At 46.3% G+C, this 17,219-nt stretch overlaps 3 protein-coding genes across 4 annotated transcripts in view; 1 reads left to right on the top strand and 2 right to left on the bottom strand.

Annotated features, from left to right (window-relative positions):
* The window catches only part of LOC144101260 (fatty acid synthase-like), a 118,069-nt gene that overhangs the window by 58,876 nt on the left and 41,974 nt on the right, over positions 1 to 17,219 (bottom strand). The gene's annotated exons all lie outside the window — the stretch shown is intronic.
* LOC144101262 (fatty acid synthase-like) lies at positions 17 to 7,867 on the bottom strand. The gene is made up of 5 exons (XM_077634356.1): positions 7,654 to 7,867; positions 6,053 to 6,256; positions 3,928 to 4,200; positions 1,626 to 1,728; positions 17 to 408 (listed from the first exon to the last, which is right to left on the bottom strand). The coding sequence occupies exons 1-5, from the start codon at positions 7,720 to 7,722 to the stop codon at positions 212 to 214; spliced, it is 846 nt and encodes a 281-aa protein (XP_077490482.1). The 5' UTR covers positions 7,723 to 7,867; the 3' UTR covers positions 17 to 211.
* On the top strand, positions 15,782 to 16,907 carry LOC144101476 (speckle-type POZ protein B-like). Its single transcript, XM_077634657.1, has one exon. The coding sequence runs from the start codon at positions 15,782 to 15,784 to the stop codon at positions 16,850 to 16,852; it is 1,071 nt and encodes a 356-aa protein (XP_077490783.1). The 3' UTR covers positions 16,853 to 16,907.

The following is a 17,219-nucleotide window of genomic DNA, read 5'->3' as shown; positions in this document are numbered from 1 at the left end:
AGGCTACGTGGTTACCGTACAATCTGCTTATTGGCCGCCTTTATTGCATGTGAGATGTAACAATGGTGTGCATTACCAATAAAAAATTCCAGTTCTCCGATGCCCTCATCATCGCACTCTCAGCAAACGTCACAAGAATTGATGAGAGTTATTTCAAGGAAGGCAGGGTGCGTGGCGATGTTCGTGGAACCTAAACTTGTTCCCTGCTTTTTCAGGCTGCCTGGCGGGTACCGGTGCGGCCACTGATCTCTAGCAACGCGTTAATAGTGCATCGCTGAACCTCCTGCATGCACAGCACGACTCCACAGAATCGCTCGATCGCGTGCAAAACTTCGACGCCCATCCCGGAGTCCATGCCAAGGTCCACGAGACTGATGGTAGGGTCTATCGACGACGGGTCCTCGAAGCCTGCGGTACGTCAACGAAAAACAGTAATTTATTAAATGCTGCAAATTGAGGCTTCTGCTAAGACATAACAAAATATCTCATGTGCTGTAAACTGCATTCCATTTAACAGAAAGGGATTAGAAGATGCCTGTCCTGCAGTCGACGCTTTAGAGAATTTTTTTTCTTGCCGGCCCCGTTTTTCTAAAACAATTAAAGCGAGGCAGTTTTCTTGTTTTAACACTAAGTACTTTGTACAGTGAATGCTGTGTTGAATTTTGTTTTGCTGTAATAAAAAACACCACTGCGAGGGTAGAACAGGGAAGATTAGCATAGGAGTACGTGGTTAGAGAGCATTGACCCGAACATTAATGCCTGCAGAATTATCTGCGAGTAGCCGCATTTTCTAGCTTGAGTGAAATAATCCTCATTCATTTTTCTTCTTGGGCCGGTTGGTGCATATTGATCTTTTAAAAAGTTTAGAGCAAATAGGGAGAGGCCACGAGAAAGACGGCATCCATACTTTGTCGTGGTTTGTCCCTGCTTGCGCTAGGACGTTTTATAGGATCGATTAATTAAATAACAATGCCTGGCGCTTCAAAACTACCAAAGCAGCGCCTAGTCTGGCGCGTTCGATACTTACACGAGGAGCTTACCAATTATTTATCCCGTCTGTTTTATTTTGTTTCCTACCAAGAGTAGATAGGTTTCCAAGCCTCTCTGGCGGTGTCTCGGCACCCAGTTTTCTCATTTCACATCTATCGGGCTTTTATTTCGCATGATGTTCAGTTCTGGGCTATTCTAGCCGTCATAAGGTCGACGCTGGCGGTGCAACGACTATGGAACGAGGTAAGATCTAATGCATTGTAAACATTACTCAATTTGTATAGGCGATACACTGATCTTGCGCAGACCACAAGCACACAGAGCAGCTAGGGCAGATTGGGCAGGATCCGCCATAACCATAACCAGGCCATAACCAGGCGGTGACTGCTTGTATTGCAAATTGCATGCGGCAAACATAGGATGACCTAAAAAATTGGGCAACTCAGTTTACGTGGCATAGGTAGTTGAGGGTGGTTAAGGATAAGTTCGCGGGCGATCAGCGACGAACAACGCCTGGTGATTCGTCTTTATCGCCTTCTTACAATGCCCACTGTGGACGGCGCTGCGGACTCCGACGACGGAGCGAAAAAAGCTGAGGATCGAGCTAAGAATGCTCTGAAACAGCTGGTACGTACCAAGAATTCGTGCCACGGAATGGAGAAGCGCTTCCTCGCTATTATTTTCAGACGTGGAGTCTTCGTCTACCTCTTGGACATCATTACGGATGGCAGTTTCACTCTGAAAGAAAGCAGAAGCATGCACTTGCAGTCATAAAGAAAAGCCTTTTAGACTGTGAGGCGGATATCCACCACCTGTTGTGGGTTTGCCCGGCGCTGAAGCCGACGAGAATTCGGCACCTGGTGGCGGTGGGTCTCTCACCGGACAATCCGGATTCCTATATTGCCTGGACACAGGGTCCATATCATCGTTCACTACTTGATTTCATTAGATCAGCCCGCCTTTTTCCATTTATTTAAGCATCTTCCTCATCTCTCATTTCGTAACCTCTATGCACTGAGGCAATAAACATCGATTGAAAAAGAAAAAAAAAAGCCTTTTAATGCGGAAGCATTTCTTGTCTCATGAGTGGCGTGTACAGAACCTGTTGAGTGTGGTGAACTGTCAATCATCCATTATAGAGAGTTAATAGAACAGTTCGATAAATAATTATTTAATAGCATGAACGAATATATAAAGCACCAAAACGGTGTATTGAGTATTAATTAACTGAGCGAAATAATTAATTACCCATTTAATATACCATTTGGTGGGTATGATTAGTTGATTTATTCAATTAGTCGACAAATAATTGATAATTTAATCTAATTGATGAATTAGTTAATGACTGAAATAAATAAATAACAATTCGTGTTAATCATAATCAATTAAGCCACCAACAAACGAATTGACGTAATGGTTTCGATTCATTCAATTATTGAATCACTTCACACATTCATCGGTAATTAAGTCGAATTGAATAAAACATTAATGAATAAATTAATTACTGCTTTGATGTCCTTACTAGATGCTCTAGCAACTGGACCCACGTCTTCGGATGTGGTATAACCGGGATTAGGGCGAACACGCGACTTACAAACGGCAAAGCCATAAAGAAACGAACACTCAGCAACATAATCGGCAGCAGTAAGAGAAATGTTTTCGCATTACTGCACCTAAGCAGACTTAAGTGCACCGCTGGATTTTCGGTCTCAGTACAGCTTAGAATTGTCTGCAGAGTTTAAGTCGTCCAGATACAAAAAAGAAAAACATTTCTCGAGGGAAAATGACGCTGCAGGAATCTCTTAGTGACTTCGACTTGTTACCAAGTTTCTTCTCTACTCTTCTGCATGCGCTTTGTTTGTTCTTTTATTTTATCTACAATTCGTACACTTTCTTTCTTTAACGAAATAAATAAGCCACTTCCACACGCACCCCGTGCACCTGATCACATTGAATAGGCTTCCTGGTTTTGGGATCGCGTGAGAAGGCAGAAATAGAGGTTTGGTCGAAAAACCCCTGTGTGGTTGTCCGTGGAAGATGCATGCTCTTGGCAACACATTTAGGGTAGCTACAACCACGTGAATAGGGGGTAGCCAGGAACACACAACGGCATGAAGGGCTTGAGCGCAAGTGATTCCTCATAAGTAAAAAAAAAAGAGAAGGAATACTTTTGTATACAGAAGTAAAATTTTTTTCAGGCAAAATAGCGATATATATATATATATATATATATATTTATATATATATATATATATATATATATATATATATATATATATATATGTATATATATATATATATATATATATATATATATATATATATATATATATATATATATATATATGTATATATATATATATATATATATATATATATATATATATATATATATATATATATATATATATATATATATATATATATATATATATATATATATATATATATATATAAGCTGCTTTCTTTTTAAAATACATTTGCTTCTTATTTTTTGCTTATTGCGCTGCGCTTATCTCTTATCAGCAGCATATCGAAATCAACGCGGTGGACGATACTCTTGCATTCAAAACTTAAGAAGACTAGTCGCTCTGGAGCACGGACTGTTGCGCGAGTTGGTGCATTGCAAACACGTACAAGCGCACAAAAAGATCTGATTAGGAAAGTGGGTGTGTCATGCGTCAGCGCACCATCTGGTGCACTGACAGCCAAAGAAATTAATTTTCTGAGTGTGGCCAACTGAGGTCGGTAGCGTGGTCAGATGACGTCATGCAGCAAGGTCGATTTAATGTGTGTTTCTGTCAATAAAGTTTTCAGTTGGAAGCAAGCGCCCGTGGTGTCTCAGTCTCCTACTTCGTGTCTTTGTGCGCTTGTACGTGTTTGTAGTCGCTCTGTTAGACGAGCCCAGAGTTCTACTTGCGGTTCGGCAATACCCACAAAGAGGTCGCGTCCCTCCGGCAAGGTAATGCAGTCCTTCCATCCGACGACGCCCCAGCGCTGTGAATGGTCCCAGGCTACCAGGTGGCCGATGCTTGGAGTGCCCCGGGGCACGGGCCAAGGAACCGGTGGGTACAGTGGCGAAAGGTCCATCTGAACGCCCAGGGTGTGCAGCTTTCCCAGGGAGCTCAGGAAGAAGGACAGGTTGTCCACGTTGTGTTTCATGAGGCCAACGACACTGGCCCGAGCGCCTGTACCGCGTCCTAGGACAGACTGTAGACATAGACAGGGTGGCAGTCCAAATAAAGGCCGTGAGAAGCAATATAATCTTCAAAGAATAATGCTATCAACAATGCTTGTGCCGCGATTACTTGGTATACGTCACCCTTAAAGCCAGGACTAAGAGCCTACCATCATTGGTTTCCGCTATCCAAAGCATGGGTGACCAACACAGAACTGCGAAATAATGAACCGGGTAAAATGACATCACGGACTGTAGGATCGTATTTTCCGCAGTTCTTTTCGGGGTGCGCGTCTTCTCCGTTGTTAATTTTGCTTACCTTTGTGACGTCACGACGAATAGCCTGGCAGCGATGCCTGACGCCAGTTTCGGCAACAAAAGGCGCGAGCTATAGACGACAGATAGCAAAAAATGACTCAAGAAAAGAGGTACACAGGTGTGGCGGCCGCATTTTCTAAGGATCGTTTTCTGGCTTCGATCTTTTAACTTTCTGTATTCGGTTACTGGCATTTGTAACATCACGGCTCGTGGATACGAATAACTCAGTCATCGACTCTGCTATCTGAGCGGTGGCTGACCGATCGTAGGAAAGAAAAAAGAAAGGATTGCAATAGCCATTGCCACAGTAGTCGCTATTTTCAGCGCAACGCGTTCAAAACGCCTTGCAAATAGCCTCGAACTAGTCAGCTAAAGTTGGAAAGTAATCAAAAACTTGGATTGACTTATTTTGTGTTAGTTCAATGCTCATAACCGTAAGAAAATCTACATAAAGTATGGAATAAGCAACAGGGGCTGGCATCCTGAAGATTTTTGACATCCCCCAGGCCAGTTTCTGTTATGTTCAACCTCGGCCTCTTCTCATTTCTACCATTGCCGTATTTATGTTAGCAAAGCGGATCGAAGATGAAAAAATATCTTTATTACACTTGAAATGCCGCATTTGAAGGGTGGTCAAGTGCAGATCACGCAAGAAATTATTTCGTAGACTGACGATTTTCGGGTTCATGATCGCAGTGAAGAATGACATCATCAGGTAAACTGGTAGATCTCCATGGCACTTCTTTTCAAACTCAGCCGCCTATACAATTCCGTCCCGCGGCAGCAGAGTTTCGGTAAAAATGTAGCCGAGAGTCATGAGAACTGAGAATTTTGTGCTCGTAATAAAGCCGAAATCTTGCTGAAGGTTATTGAAAAAAAAATGACCAGAACATGCGTTCGTCTTTTCACGGGCCTGAGAAAGCGTTCTTGCAACTTTGTAAAACAGAAAACATGATACTGAAAAAAAAACAGCGCACACAATACAGGGACGAAGAAAGGAAACGACAACACGAGCGCTTCGTCCCTGTATAGTGTGCGCTGATTTTTCAGTTTGAGTACATACCAACTCGCCCAGTCTTCTACTTTGAGAGAACACGACTTTGTCAGTTACGTGAATAACAAGAAATTCGTCGGATGCTTTCAATGTGCATAACAATTCAGAACAACGAAAGCCTAATTTAAACCACAAATTTAAGCGTTCCACGAAATTAAGATGCGCAACACTCTTTTACAAGTCACGGCGTCCAGCGTCATCAAAGTTTTATGGAACATCAAACCAATTCCAACAAAAATTGCTTCTCTTCTAGTAGTTATTTGCCAATTGTAAAGAAAAATTTAGCAATCAGAGGAGAAGTGGCCGAGAAATCATCACGCACTAGCCAACGAGTTTGATCAGCAGGAATCGCTGGATCATATCCTCTTAATTATTACACGTAACTATGTATGCAGTTAGAACAATGTTAGCTTTATTCAAGACAACTCCACGGCACAAAACTGCTAGATTTACAAAATCTGCCCAATCTTAAAGAGTGACTGAGCGCCTACTATGATTAAGGCGAACACTACCTGCAGCAGACAGTGGGGCGCAATCTCCACCACGATTGCGTGCGGTGGCACATGCCGCAGGGCCTCACAGAAGAGCACTGGATTCAGGAAGTTGTTGACGAAGTAGTCGGGTGAGCACTGGTTGACGGCGGGCTCGTTCCAGCGACTCTCTGGTACCGATGAACTCACCCAACGCTTGGTACGAGGCTTAGCTTCTGGAAGCACCTGTGGCACGGTTAAGCAGGCATTGTGCACCAAGTGGAGATGCCGATAATCACCTGCTTTTGTGGTTATTGGCAATTCCACCTAATTATTGCACTGGTTGCCAGCATTGAGGAAGCTTCTGCGCTTGACGGCGCTCACGTACATGCCCAAGAACTCTTCAGGCTTCTGAACATGGCATCACCTGTTTTTATGCGCTTGAACATAACTGTCTTCTCCTGAACATAACTGTCTTCTCCTGAAGTTACAAGCGTGCAAGATATATCAAAATCTTTAACTAATAATAATAATAATAATAATAATAATAATAATAATAATAATCGGTTTTGGGGGAAAGGAAATGGCGCAGTATCTATCTCATATATCGTTGGACACCTGAACCCCGCCGTAAGAGAAGGAATAAAGGAGGGAGTGAAAGAAGAAAGGAAGAAGGAGGTGCTGTAGTGGAGGGCTCCGGAATTGTTTTTGGCACAACGTGGCATGCGCAGTAGACACGTTCCAGGGCAAGTTGTGCGCTTCATCTACTTAAGCTATGGCATGAGCAGAAGATGGTGGTCACGTGCTCCATCCCAGTGGCCAAATTTCATCCTCACCAAGCGGCAGTAATTGCCGTGACTCATGATTGAGGTTTGTTTGCTTTAGTTTATGAAGGTTTAACGTCCAAAAGTGACTAGGAGCTATGAGGGATGCCGCAGTGAAGGGCTCCGGGAATTTCGACCACCTGGGGTTCTTGAACGTGCACTGACATCGCACAGTACACGAGCCTCTAGAATTTCGCCTCCATCGAAATTCGATCACCGCGGCCGGGATCAAATCCGCATCTTTCGAGTCAGTAGCCCAGCGCCATAACCACTGAGCCAACGCGACGGCGGAGTGAGGTTTGTGATGACTTGTAAGATATTGGCAAACGGGATTGCCCACAGGGAACCGTTACCAGCCCTGGCCGAGTTACAAAACAACAAACTCAATGCTTTTTTTGGTTATATTTTGCTACCGCTACAGATAATGCAACCAGTACCTGCTCCATACTAGGTGTATGCTTTAGTAATGCGTTACTGGTGCAATGGCTCTGGGAGAACTTGGTCAATGAAAGCAATGAAATCTCGCATTCTTATCGACAATAATGTCTTCTAGAATTTGCCTATAGTCGAAGGATTTTGAGAAGATCGCTGATTGAATAACGGCATTCGTGAAGTTAGATACAGGCCCAACTAATGTTCACCTTGCTGAAGTTTTACCTGCATCAAGGTGAAAGGTCGAGTTCGTTGGCGACAACAGTCTTCTCGAAGATGAAGCAGCGTGGAAACGTAAGAAATAAGTTAAGAAGGAACATGTGCGTGTGTACCGCGTTGTATAATACGTAATGCTAAAGCGCTGATGTGAGAGTTTATGTTTTTCACCTTTTTGTACTCTTCTCTTAAAGCCGGCGCCACGCTGCTTATCAGCTTGCTGTGGAAAGCCACGCCCATGCTGTCCACCTTCCGGGCGAACACGTTCTAAGCTGTGAGCTCTTCGACCAGCTTGGCTACGGCCTGGGCTGGTCCAGACACGGTGACCGAGTCCACCGCGTTGTGACACGCAGGTTGCACTCCGTCGGAACACCGCTTCTGAGCCTCTTCCCATGATAGCCCTGCAACCACGATCTTAGTTTGAGACCCTCGGGCACTAACAGCCCGAAGGCCGTGTATCGCGCACCGCCTTAGTTCTGCCATAGGCGCCTCAGTTTCGCAGGTGATTACAGAATAGACTCTGGTGTCATTACCAGATCACGACACAGGGGAGTGTAGTTGGGATGAGGTGATGATCTGAAACATGTCTGAATATCTCAATATATGCGCATCAGCTGTGGTGCTTTACAGAGCACAGGAAGCGTAACCTAAAGGATTGTTAAGTTTATGCGAACGTTTTGGGCCGCATATGCATGTTGAGGGCAAGTGTTGCTTTTCAACGGGAGTACACATATGGTTAACTAGTCAGTATAGATAAGAAACTGCTTTTCGGTAGTTTATTACGTCGCTGTCCACAGTACGATCGCTAGATTCTGTTCCTAGTGTTTAATTATAACAAGCGATACTAAATACAACATTAAGCTTTCAAACATTACTACAAGCTCGTTGTTTCTACTGGGACTCGGTGTGAGGCCTTGGCTACCGACATGGCTACATTAAACAGAAATAGTGATAGGACAGAGCCCTGCAGCACGCCCATGTCCACCGGGCGAGGCTTGGAGAGCTTACCCCCTACTCGTACGCGCATGGTGCGCCCCCTCAGGAAACCATGAACGTATCGCAAAAGGCGCCCGCTCACACTGGCCCCCTCAAGCATGCACCGCGAGGATTGGTGCGCGGTGAACGTTGTCAAAAGCGCCCGAGACGTCCAGTAGTAGCAGCAGCGCAACCTGGCCTGCCGCCCTGGCATGCTCCAGCGCTGTAAAAACGTCCGATATAGAATCAGCCGTGCACCGCATCCCACGGAAACCCGTCTGCCGCTCATCAAACAAATCAACCTCCGCAGCCCGCTCGTTCAGACGCTGTAACGCCATATGCTCCATGAGCTTACCTGCCGCCGATGTTAATGCCACTGGCCGGTATCCGCTCAGCTCCGTAGGCGGGCGCCTTGACTTTCGATTGGGACAAACGACCGCGGTTCGCCAATTCTCCGGTAGCTCCCCGCGTTCCCACACCAGGTTGATCTGCTGCAGGAGGATCTGTCGTTGCTGCGCATTCAGGTTTCGCAGCATCTGGTATGTACCTTCCGAGGCGACGGGCGAGGGACTGGCGTCACTTCTGGGGCTCTCAGGAGCAGCTATGTTAGCTGCGTTTGCGGGGCTGGGCGGCGCGAACCGCTTCCGCTGTCCTACCAAATGTGGTGTGTTTTGAACATTGTACTTTCATGCTATTTTGCATTTTATATACCTGTATGCCACTCCTGCTTGGGCGCTTAGCCTGCACTACGTTGTAAATAAATAAAAATAAACTTTTATCAAAATCTTCCACATCTATATTGAAAACAAGGGAGACGTGGAACCGGAAGCTACTTACTGTGGGAACTATCTGGAGGGTGGTTACCGTGGACGGAGTACAGTTACCGTGGAAGGCCAGTTGGCGAACTCGGAGTGCGATACCGGAGGTTGCTTACTGTGGAACAGGCCCCGTACATCAAGCTTGCACAAATCTCCACAGGCCGGTATATCCTGGAGTCCCTCGGAATCAGAATACCGGCCAACGACCCAACCCTCCTTCGCATTCCTCAACACCTTAACCGAGCTGGTTATCAAGCCGCTGTTGAGAAATATATATTCCTCCCACAATGAGTAGCGCTGCAGAGCCCGTGCGAACGCACTCCACCGAGTGTACGGCTCCGAGCCGGGCGCCGTATGGGTGGACGCTGCCTGTACGGGTGATGAAGCAACCGCAGCCGTGATGGACTGCTCTTCATCCACCCTCCTCCCACCACCTCTCCCTCCAGACACCTCCAGACCCGCTCTCTGTCATCCCCTCAGCTGTTATCTCACTATTGTGGCACATCCCCTGCATGTTCCCTATGCGGTGACCCTCACGCCACACTTTCCCCATCCTTTTCGGCTGCCCTGCTGACCCTCCCCCCAGACACAGCACGCCATCTCGAGCTGGGAGGACTGGGAGGTCCTGCTCACGTCTACAGACCCGACATCGCAGCTTGCTGCGGTGGCTCGGACTGCCGACGTCATTTCCCGACATGACCTCCTACTTGATGCAGTGCGGGACCGCGCAGTGGCCCAGGGACCCAGCAGGGCCTAATACTCACTTGCGAAATAAAGTTTGTCTGTCTGTCCAGACACCGCCCCAGAGGCTGCAGAGGAATCCGCCATCGCAATTGTCATCACGCGCACCGTAGCCGGGTACATTTTCAGATTCTAAAACTGCAATTCTAAATCTTGCGCGAGGCCGAGTCCACGTCCCTGCTTTTGGCGTACTGAGCTCGCCCGATGCACCCGCACCCCGCCATGTTAAGCTTATATGGGTGCCTACGCACTCCGGGAATCCCCGAAACGAGGCCGCCAACCTTTTTGCCCGAGGTTCTATAACCGGGCTCAGGCGGCCTCGAATCGGGGATTCGCGAAGGAGCGAAGTCATCGTTCACAACTTGATTTTATTAGATGAGCCAACCTGTTTTTAATTTATTTAAGCATCCTCGTCATCCCTCATTTCATACCCTATTATGCCCTGAGGCATCAACATCGCTTAAAAAATTGCCGCTAATAACTATAGGTAGGGATTTTTATGTTCTATCGAAGACGCAGAAAAGGAGCGCGCGAAACACAAAAGATAGAGATAATACACTAGCATAACTGAATTATTAAAATAAGGGTACTTGCAGTTTCATTTATCCCTATACGCGGTCGTGGCGAATTAACGTCGCTGTACGTAGTCTGCCAGTCAAGCCTGATTGTACTTGTTAGGAATCAAAATCCCAGTCTTAAGAACGATCTTAAAACACATGTTCTTGACTGTTTACCGTCCATCTTCCTCGTGCTTTTAATCCTGTTTTTAATAAAGAGTCCTGTTCTGCAAGTTTGGCGTGATTAGTTCCTCTGATGTGTTATTTATTATATGTCGGAAAGAGTGCACTATAGGTGATTTTCAAAATTACGCATGTGCGCTTTCCCGCATACCAATGTTGCCCGAGACAAGATCGCCGACCATGCGTTTCCAGCTGAAACAAAGCAAGTAGGAGTAGTTTTCGTTTGATTCTTCCAAAATACTTTTCTTAGATTCTATCCACACCCTTTGCGCTTGTTCTATAACCCCCCGCAGTTTTTTTATAGAGAAGTCGGCCATCTTGTACTTGGCTAAAAGATATGTGAAAAAGCGCACTTGCGGATTTTTGAATTTCCCCTATTCGCTGTGTTGTTCCTTTCTGCCTGGTGTATACATGCTTTGGGTGCTGATCTCATTGTCAGGTATGAATCTTGCGTTTTGCCGCAGCACATGAGACAATTATATGCATCAAATGACAAAGAAAGGTAGACAGGAAGATAGAAAGAAAGGAAGAAGGAAGGAATGAAGGAAAGGAAGGAAGGAAAGAAGGCAGGAAAGGAAGAAAGAAGGAAGGAATGAAGGAAAGAAGGAAGGAAGGAAAGAAGGCAGGAAAGGAAAAAGGAAAGACGGAACGAAGGAAAGAAAGAAGGAAGGAAGGTGAGAAAGAAAGGAAAAATTGATGAGTACCAGGAGCAAGCAGTGAGGTGCGTCTTCCTTTGAGCTGCTGCCCAGTGCAGTATTATTTGAAGCTACTAGAAAGAGCTGCTTTCTTTTGTCTCTACCAAAAGCAGTCGCTGGTAATAAAGATGTGTTCGCGGCAAGCGCTTCAAAGCTCAGTGTGAAGAGTTGCGTACTATTGAGGATTTCACCGTTTCCTAGGCGACTTAAGCATGAAAGACGCGTTAGTACAGTTGACGTACCTCCAAAGCGGCAAAACTCGAAAAAGCCCGAATCCGTCGCATTTAGCTCCACGCAAAAATCTTGCTCTTTCTCGAACCTTGCAAAAAACAAAAAAAGTGAAGATATAAGTATGCACGATAAAGTAATTCAGTGAGCTTAGGAGAGATGTAGATTAGGCAAACTAGATGTGCCGCGTTTTTAGACAAAAGGACCAACTACATCTTAACTGCCTTAACGTATGACACCTCGTAAAACGAGGTGTCATAAGTTCTGCTTCCGGCGCTAGCGAAACCGTATCGCAAATTTCCTGTTTAAAAATGGGAAAACTAAGAAGATATCCAGCTTAACTAAACGAAAAGACCTTATTTCTGCTTTTAGGAGGAACACAGTGCTGACCGTCCTCCGGATAAAGTAAGAAAAAAAATCGTGCTCGGAAAAGATAACACGTATCTCCACTTTTTCTTGTCTGGAACGAAACTCTGAAAAGACGCAGGTGTACATTTGCTACTGACTGCGATCTACACTACTTACTAGCTGTAAGCCGCCATAAGCGACTGAAGAGGCCAGAACAAGTAGCAGCATCGGAGAGACCGTAGAAAGCGCCATCAGGGAAAACTGGTAAACAACACTCTAGGGCTACAGTCCCGTTTAAATACCAGCCCAGATGTCACGTGAAAACTGACCTCAGGATTAAGCTAACGCTTTAAATGACGTGCCTTTATGGCGCACACTTGTGTTCGCTTGTGCCGAAAAAAAGGGGGGGGGGGGGCTTTATCTATCCGGCGGACATATACGTCATATAAATTCTTCCGGCCCGTACCGATGTAGCCTCTCTGCACCACATGCGCAGTGGAACACAAGCGCAGAGTCTGGACTGCACGTGTCGGGTAGGGAACGTATACATAAAAGATGAGATCGTCGGTATTCGTAACCACCTGTGAGAAATAATTGGCCGGACTAATGTGTTTGCCGTATTCTGGCTTGGCCCGCATTTTTCCCCTGTGCGATTAGCCCGTGAAATGCTGAAGTCTACACTCCATTTCATATATAGCAGGCAACGCTGCGTGCAAAGCAAGCGCGCCTGTTCACGATGGCTAAGTACGCACCCGAAAAATAGTTCGCCCTACAACCACAATGAACACAAGGATATTTCGTCGCAACGGATCTCAAGCGCCATGAATGACAATCTCCTGCAATTAGTTTTACTTCTTGCCGCAAGTTAGCCTTCCAACTGATCGAGACTTCGGGAACTAAGAATGACTTTGGCGATCTCATACGCGGCGGGTAGGGCGAATCACCCTTACTGCTTCCGCGCCTAAAAAGTAGTTTATGCTCAGAGTAATTTATAGCCAGGGGGTCCAAGTAAAGAGCGCCCTACAGATTCAACCGCTTGAGAGCTACCACTCCGTTTCATACCGCTCTTTGTTTTCGTCCAAAAGATTCACCGAGGCTTCGAGAAGGACGAATGATACTTGGCGGAGTAATACAGTTTCGCCGACGCATTGCTTCCACGACCTCCTCGGCGTTGCCTGCTATGTATGAAACAGAGTATAGCGTCGGCAAAGAAAACGGAGCACGCTTAACAAACCATGCAGAGAGATGCGGATTGCGATTCAACGCGAACTTCTGGTGTATATGCAAGAGATCGCTCATAATTAAACAAAAAAATGTGCCGGATAGACATTGTATACCTGCCGTTTTTTTCTTCTCTGTGTTGTGATGTGTTGTGTTGGGTATTATGGCACATAAGCAGCTAAGGCCATCATGCGCCACGCTCAAGGTATAGAATTGGTTTTCTGTAGATTTTCTTCTCTTTGTATATTCTCGCGCAAAATGTGCTTGTACTTTGCAACTACACGGAAGACGGAAGGGATGCCACATAAACGTGCCACATAAACTTCCCAGAGCCGTTAGTGCGCGTGTGCGTGTCTTACAGTCGCCTCTTATTTCGCGATATCGGTCATAAAAGGGATGCCAAGCGTATGCGAAATGCTCCATAAGGGTCGTTCATGAATTCCGTCGACATGTGGGAAGGCCTGGTTAATAATAAATACAGACCGTTGCATTAAAGTAGGATGGGTGGGGACTTTTTAAACGGCACGGAATAGGTATATGTCACATATATGTCAATATGTGACATGATTATGTCTTGCTTTCATAGTTTTTACTCTTGTTGTCTGTTGGATCACCTGCATTTTCATTTCGCATATTTTTCACCCTCTTTACTCAGGTTGATTGTTGGGTCCTTACTTTTTTATTTTTTTATTTTCTTGACATGGAGTGTCTGGGGACATGCTGACTGAGTACTCTGGGGTGGTTTATCGGCCCTGCTGCAACGTAACAACTTCGTCAATGTGGTCTAAATTTTAATCAGTACATGTGTGAATGACAAAGATGGTTATGTGCTAAGGTTTATTCCTTATATTGCGTTTGCCTTTCGGTCTCGAATAAACAGTTGGAAGTCTGCGCCTGTGTGGTCGGGTTTGTTCCTCTTCTCCTGTCTTGCAGTACTAACCTTTTTTCTGCAATGAACCAACTAGCCCGCAAGAACGTTCTAGTACGGAAAAGGTTTTGTGGCTTTATCTGGCGTAACGTCCCAAAGTGACTAAGGCTACGAGGAACGCCGTAGTGAAGGGCTGCGGCAATTTCGACCACATGGGGTTCTTTAACGTGCACCGACATCGCGCACTACACGGGCCTCTAGCATTTCGCCTCCATCGAAATTCGAACGCCGCGGCCGCGATGGAGGTCGCGTCTTTCCGGTCAGCAGCCGAGAGCCATAACCACTGAGCCAACGCGGCGGTTTCAGAGGAAATTGCTATCAAATACTCGTATCAAACCAGTCAAATTCAGCTATATACTTCGAAATTCGCATTATCTTGATTGCGGCTTCTGCGGTGAAGTAGGTAACTTATACCACATGGCATGGGAACGCCAGAGCAATACAGATATTCCGAGAAATCAACAACTCACCAACTGAGGACTAGGAGGCGTCGCTGACTTGTTCACTTCCGGAAGACCAGCACTGGCTGATGAACCGGGCAAGAGCGATGGCAACGCGCAATAGTTCTCTGGATTCAAGACCCACCAAACTAACCTCCATTTATTCTATCCATTAAACGTCTTGGTTCCTCATTTGCCCACAACCTCCGCGACACTCCCAATGCTGTGCTTGCCTTGCATTCGGCCCGCGTTAGTGTCGTGCTCTTGATGACTATGATCGGATGGTCGCGCCCTTTGTAGCGAGCGGGCATCTCAGACCATTACCTGTATTATTACAATAATTTTATTTCTAAAAATTCTTACTTGGCTTACAGCCATATTCTTTTGTTTTAAATTGGCTTAGCCTGCTATACAAATACGCGGTGTTGGCAGAGGCTTTTTCTTTTAGTTAATTTAAATTGCCTCATTATAAAATTTGTTTAGATACAAGAAAGCTTGCCGTGACGGCACTGCTATTAAACCGCTTCATCTGAGACAGCTATGATCGCGTTTACGCCGCAAATACGCACAGTTCCTGACATCACAGGAGACAGCTACTATTGATAGTGCGGCCAAAGCAACGAATGCGGAAAAAATCGCTACAAAACACGGCCCTTAGATGGGGCTCTTTTGCCGTCAATGTCATGTTTTAAATGACTCTTCTTCTTCTTCTTCTCCTCAAGTACTCATTAAAAGCTCTTCAACTTTCTTTTCCGTCTCGTATGTGAGGCAGATAACCTAGTTTTTTGATTGTGCGTCGGGAGGCCAATATTTTCTTGGGCGGTATTTTCGAATGCACAACGAAGAAAACAACCTGATGTGCTTTGTTGTAGAAAATGTTTATTCACTCCAATTTGAATAAAACAAAAGCACCTATCCCGGGGGTTTGGAGGAACGAGATCGTTGCTGAAGAAGTGGAAAACGAAACGGCACCCCTGCGCAGCACCGGCAGACACAACAACAACAGCCGGCAGACAAGCCTTGCCGTCCGGATTTCTTCGAGAAGTAGACCGTGGCTGAGGACTGCGGTTTACTAGGGCGGTTGCAGTAAGCCACCCGGTTCTACAGACACGCGGTAAGCAGGGCTTCTGAGAAGCTTCCGACGACTGCCCTAAGCTTAGCCACAATGTCCTCAATGGAGATCGACTGCGTAACTGAACCCAAAACTGAGAAGCTCTCTTTCCTCTGGGTCATAAAAGACATCCACTTGTTCTCGCAACAGATGACTGACGGAATCTACAGCTCACCGTTTCCCTCAGAACAGGAAGGCGGCGATAAATGGTACCTCAAGATTAGGCAGCGCACGTTCGATATGAACGAACAATATCTGTCTCTGTTCTTGTTTTATATAGGCGCCTACGACGTACTTGCTGAGGCTGTATTTTGCGTCATCGATGCAGCCGATGAGGAACAGAACGCAAAACGTACAAGCCTCAAACCCTTCTCCAGGCATAGAGGGGGCTGGGGTTTCGATAAATTCATCCCCAGAAGCGCCCTGGAGTGTACCAGTTGTCACAGTTTGAGGGAAGGTGACCTGGCGATACGTTGTGTGGTGACAGTCATTGACGGCTACGTCAGCACGCCTGAAAGTCGCAGGAGCGGCAGCGCCATAGTACTCCAGTCCCGGCTCTCCGAGGACCTCCACTGGCTACATGACACCGCAAGCCATTCCGATATCACCATTAAGGTCGGCGGAGGCGCGTACCGCGTACACAAGGCGATCCTGGCCTCCCGGTCGCCCGTATTTCGAGCAATGCTTAGCCACCAGATGCTGGAAGCTCAGGAAAAGGAGGTCGTGGTTTCGGACATTGACTACGATGTGTTCGGTGAGCTGCTCTTCTTCATCTACACCGGGCGTACTCGGAAACTACGCGACATGGCGGACTCTCTGCTTGTAGCGTCTGACAAGTACGGCCTACGGACACTCCAGGACTTGTGCGAACGGGCCCTCATCGAAAGCATGGACGTCGACAATGCCACATCTACACTCATCCTCGCCGACCGCCATAACGCCGGCGTGCTCCGCCGCAGTGCCATTGACTTTATCTGTGCCCACGGCAGTGAAGTCACTGAAACGGCCGGTTGGAATGCACTCATGATGTACCACGCCGACTTAGCGGCAGATGTCGTCCGTGAGCTTTGCGCTCGCTGCAACAATTCGGGCATGCCCCCAGCTAAACGACGGAGAACCGTCTGAAAAGACGAACTGGCAGACGCTGAGGTCCTGTCTACTGCTACTGTTGGAGTGAGTCCCCAAGACGTGAAGGAATGGTGTTGTTTCCTACCTTTTCTTCTGAACTTGCAGCATGGTTTAGGGCTTTGCTTCTGGACTCGCCTTAGCACTGCTTCGCTTGCGTTCTCATCATGCTCCTAGATGTCTACCTCTGCTGTTTTCTTTTTTGGAAAAAACCAGACCTAGAAAATGAAAAGCAAAATTGCGCCTGTCTTCGTCTATTGCAAAATTTACCGGTGTTCTAAACGTACAAGTGGGGACAAAAGTAAACGGAGCAGCCTATTGCTGCCCAACATTTTTCATGTGTTGCCTAATTGTAATTGGCAGCTAT

This window comes from Amblyomma americanum, chromosome 8 (assembly GCF_052857255.1).
Source record: "Amblyomma americanum isolate KBUSLIRL-KWMA chromosome 8, ASM5285725v1, whole genome shotgun sequence".
NCBI lineage: Eukaryota > Metazoa > Arthropoda > Arachnida > Ixodida > Ixodidae > Amblyomma > Amblyomma americanum.
This window is presented reverse-complemented; position numbering and strand designations above follow the sequence as displayed.

Excerpts from the sequence above, each read along its gene's own strand:
- LOC144101262 (XM_077634356.1), bottom strand. The coding sequence starts at position 7,722 with ATGGGCGTGGCTTTCCACAGCAAGCTGATAAGCAGCGTGGCGCCGGCT. Across the intron at positions 6,257-7,653 it reads TAAGAGAAGAGTACAAAAAG|GTGCTTCCAGAAGCTAAGCC; the intron begins GTGAAAAACATA and ends ACCGTGCCACAG. Across the intron at positions 409-1,625 it reads TTCCGTGGCACGAATTCTTG|GCTTCGAGGACCCGTCGTCG; the intron begins GTACGTACCAGC and ends GACGTACCGCAG.
- LOC144101476 (XM_077634657.1), top strand. The coding sequence starts at position 15,782 with ATGTCCTCAATGGAGATCGACTGCGTAACTGAACCCAAAACTGAGAAG.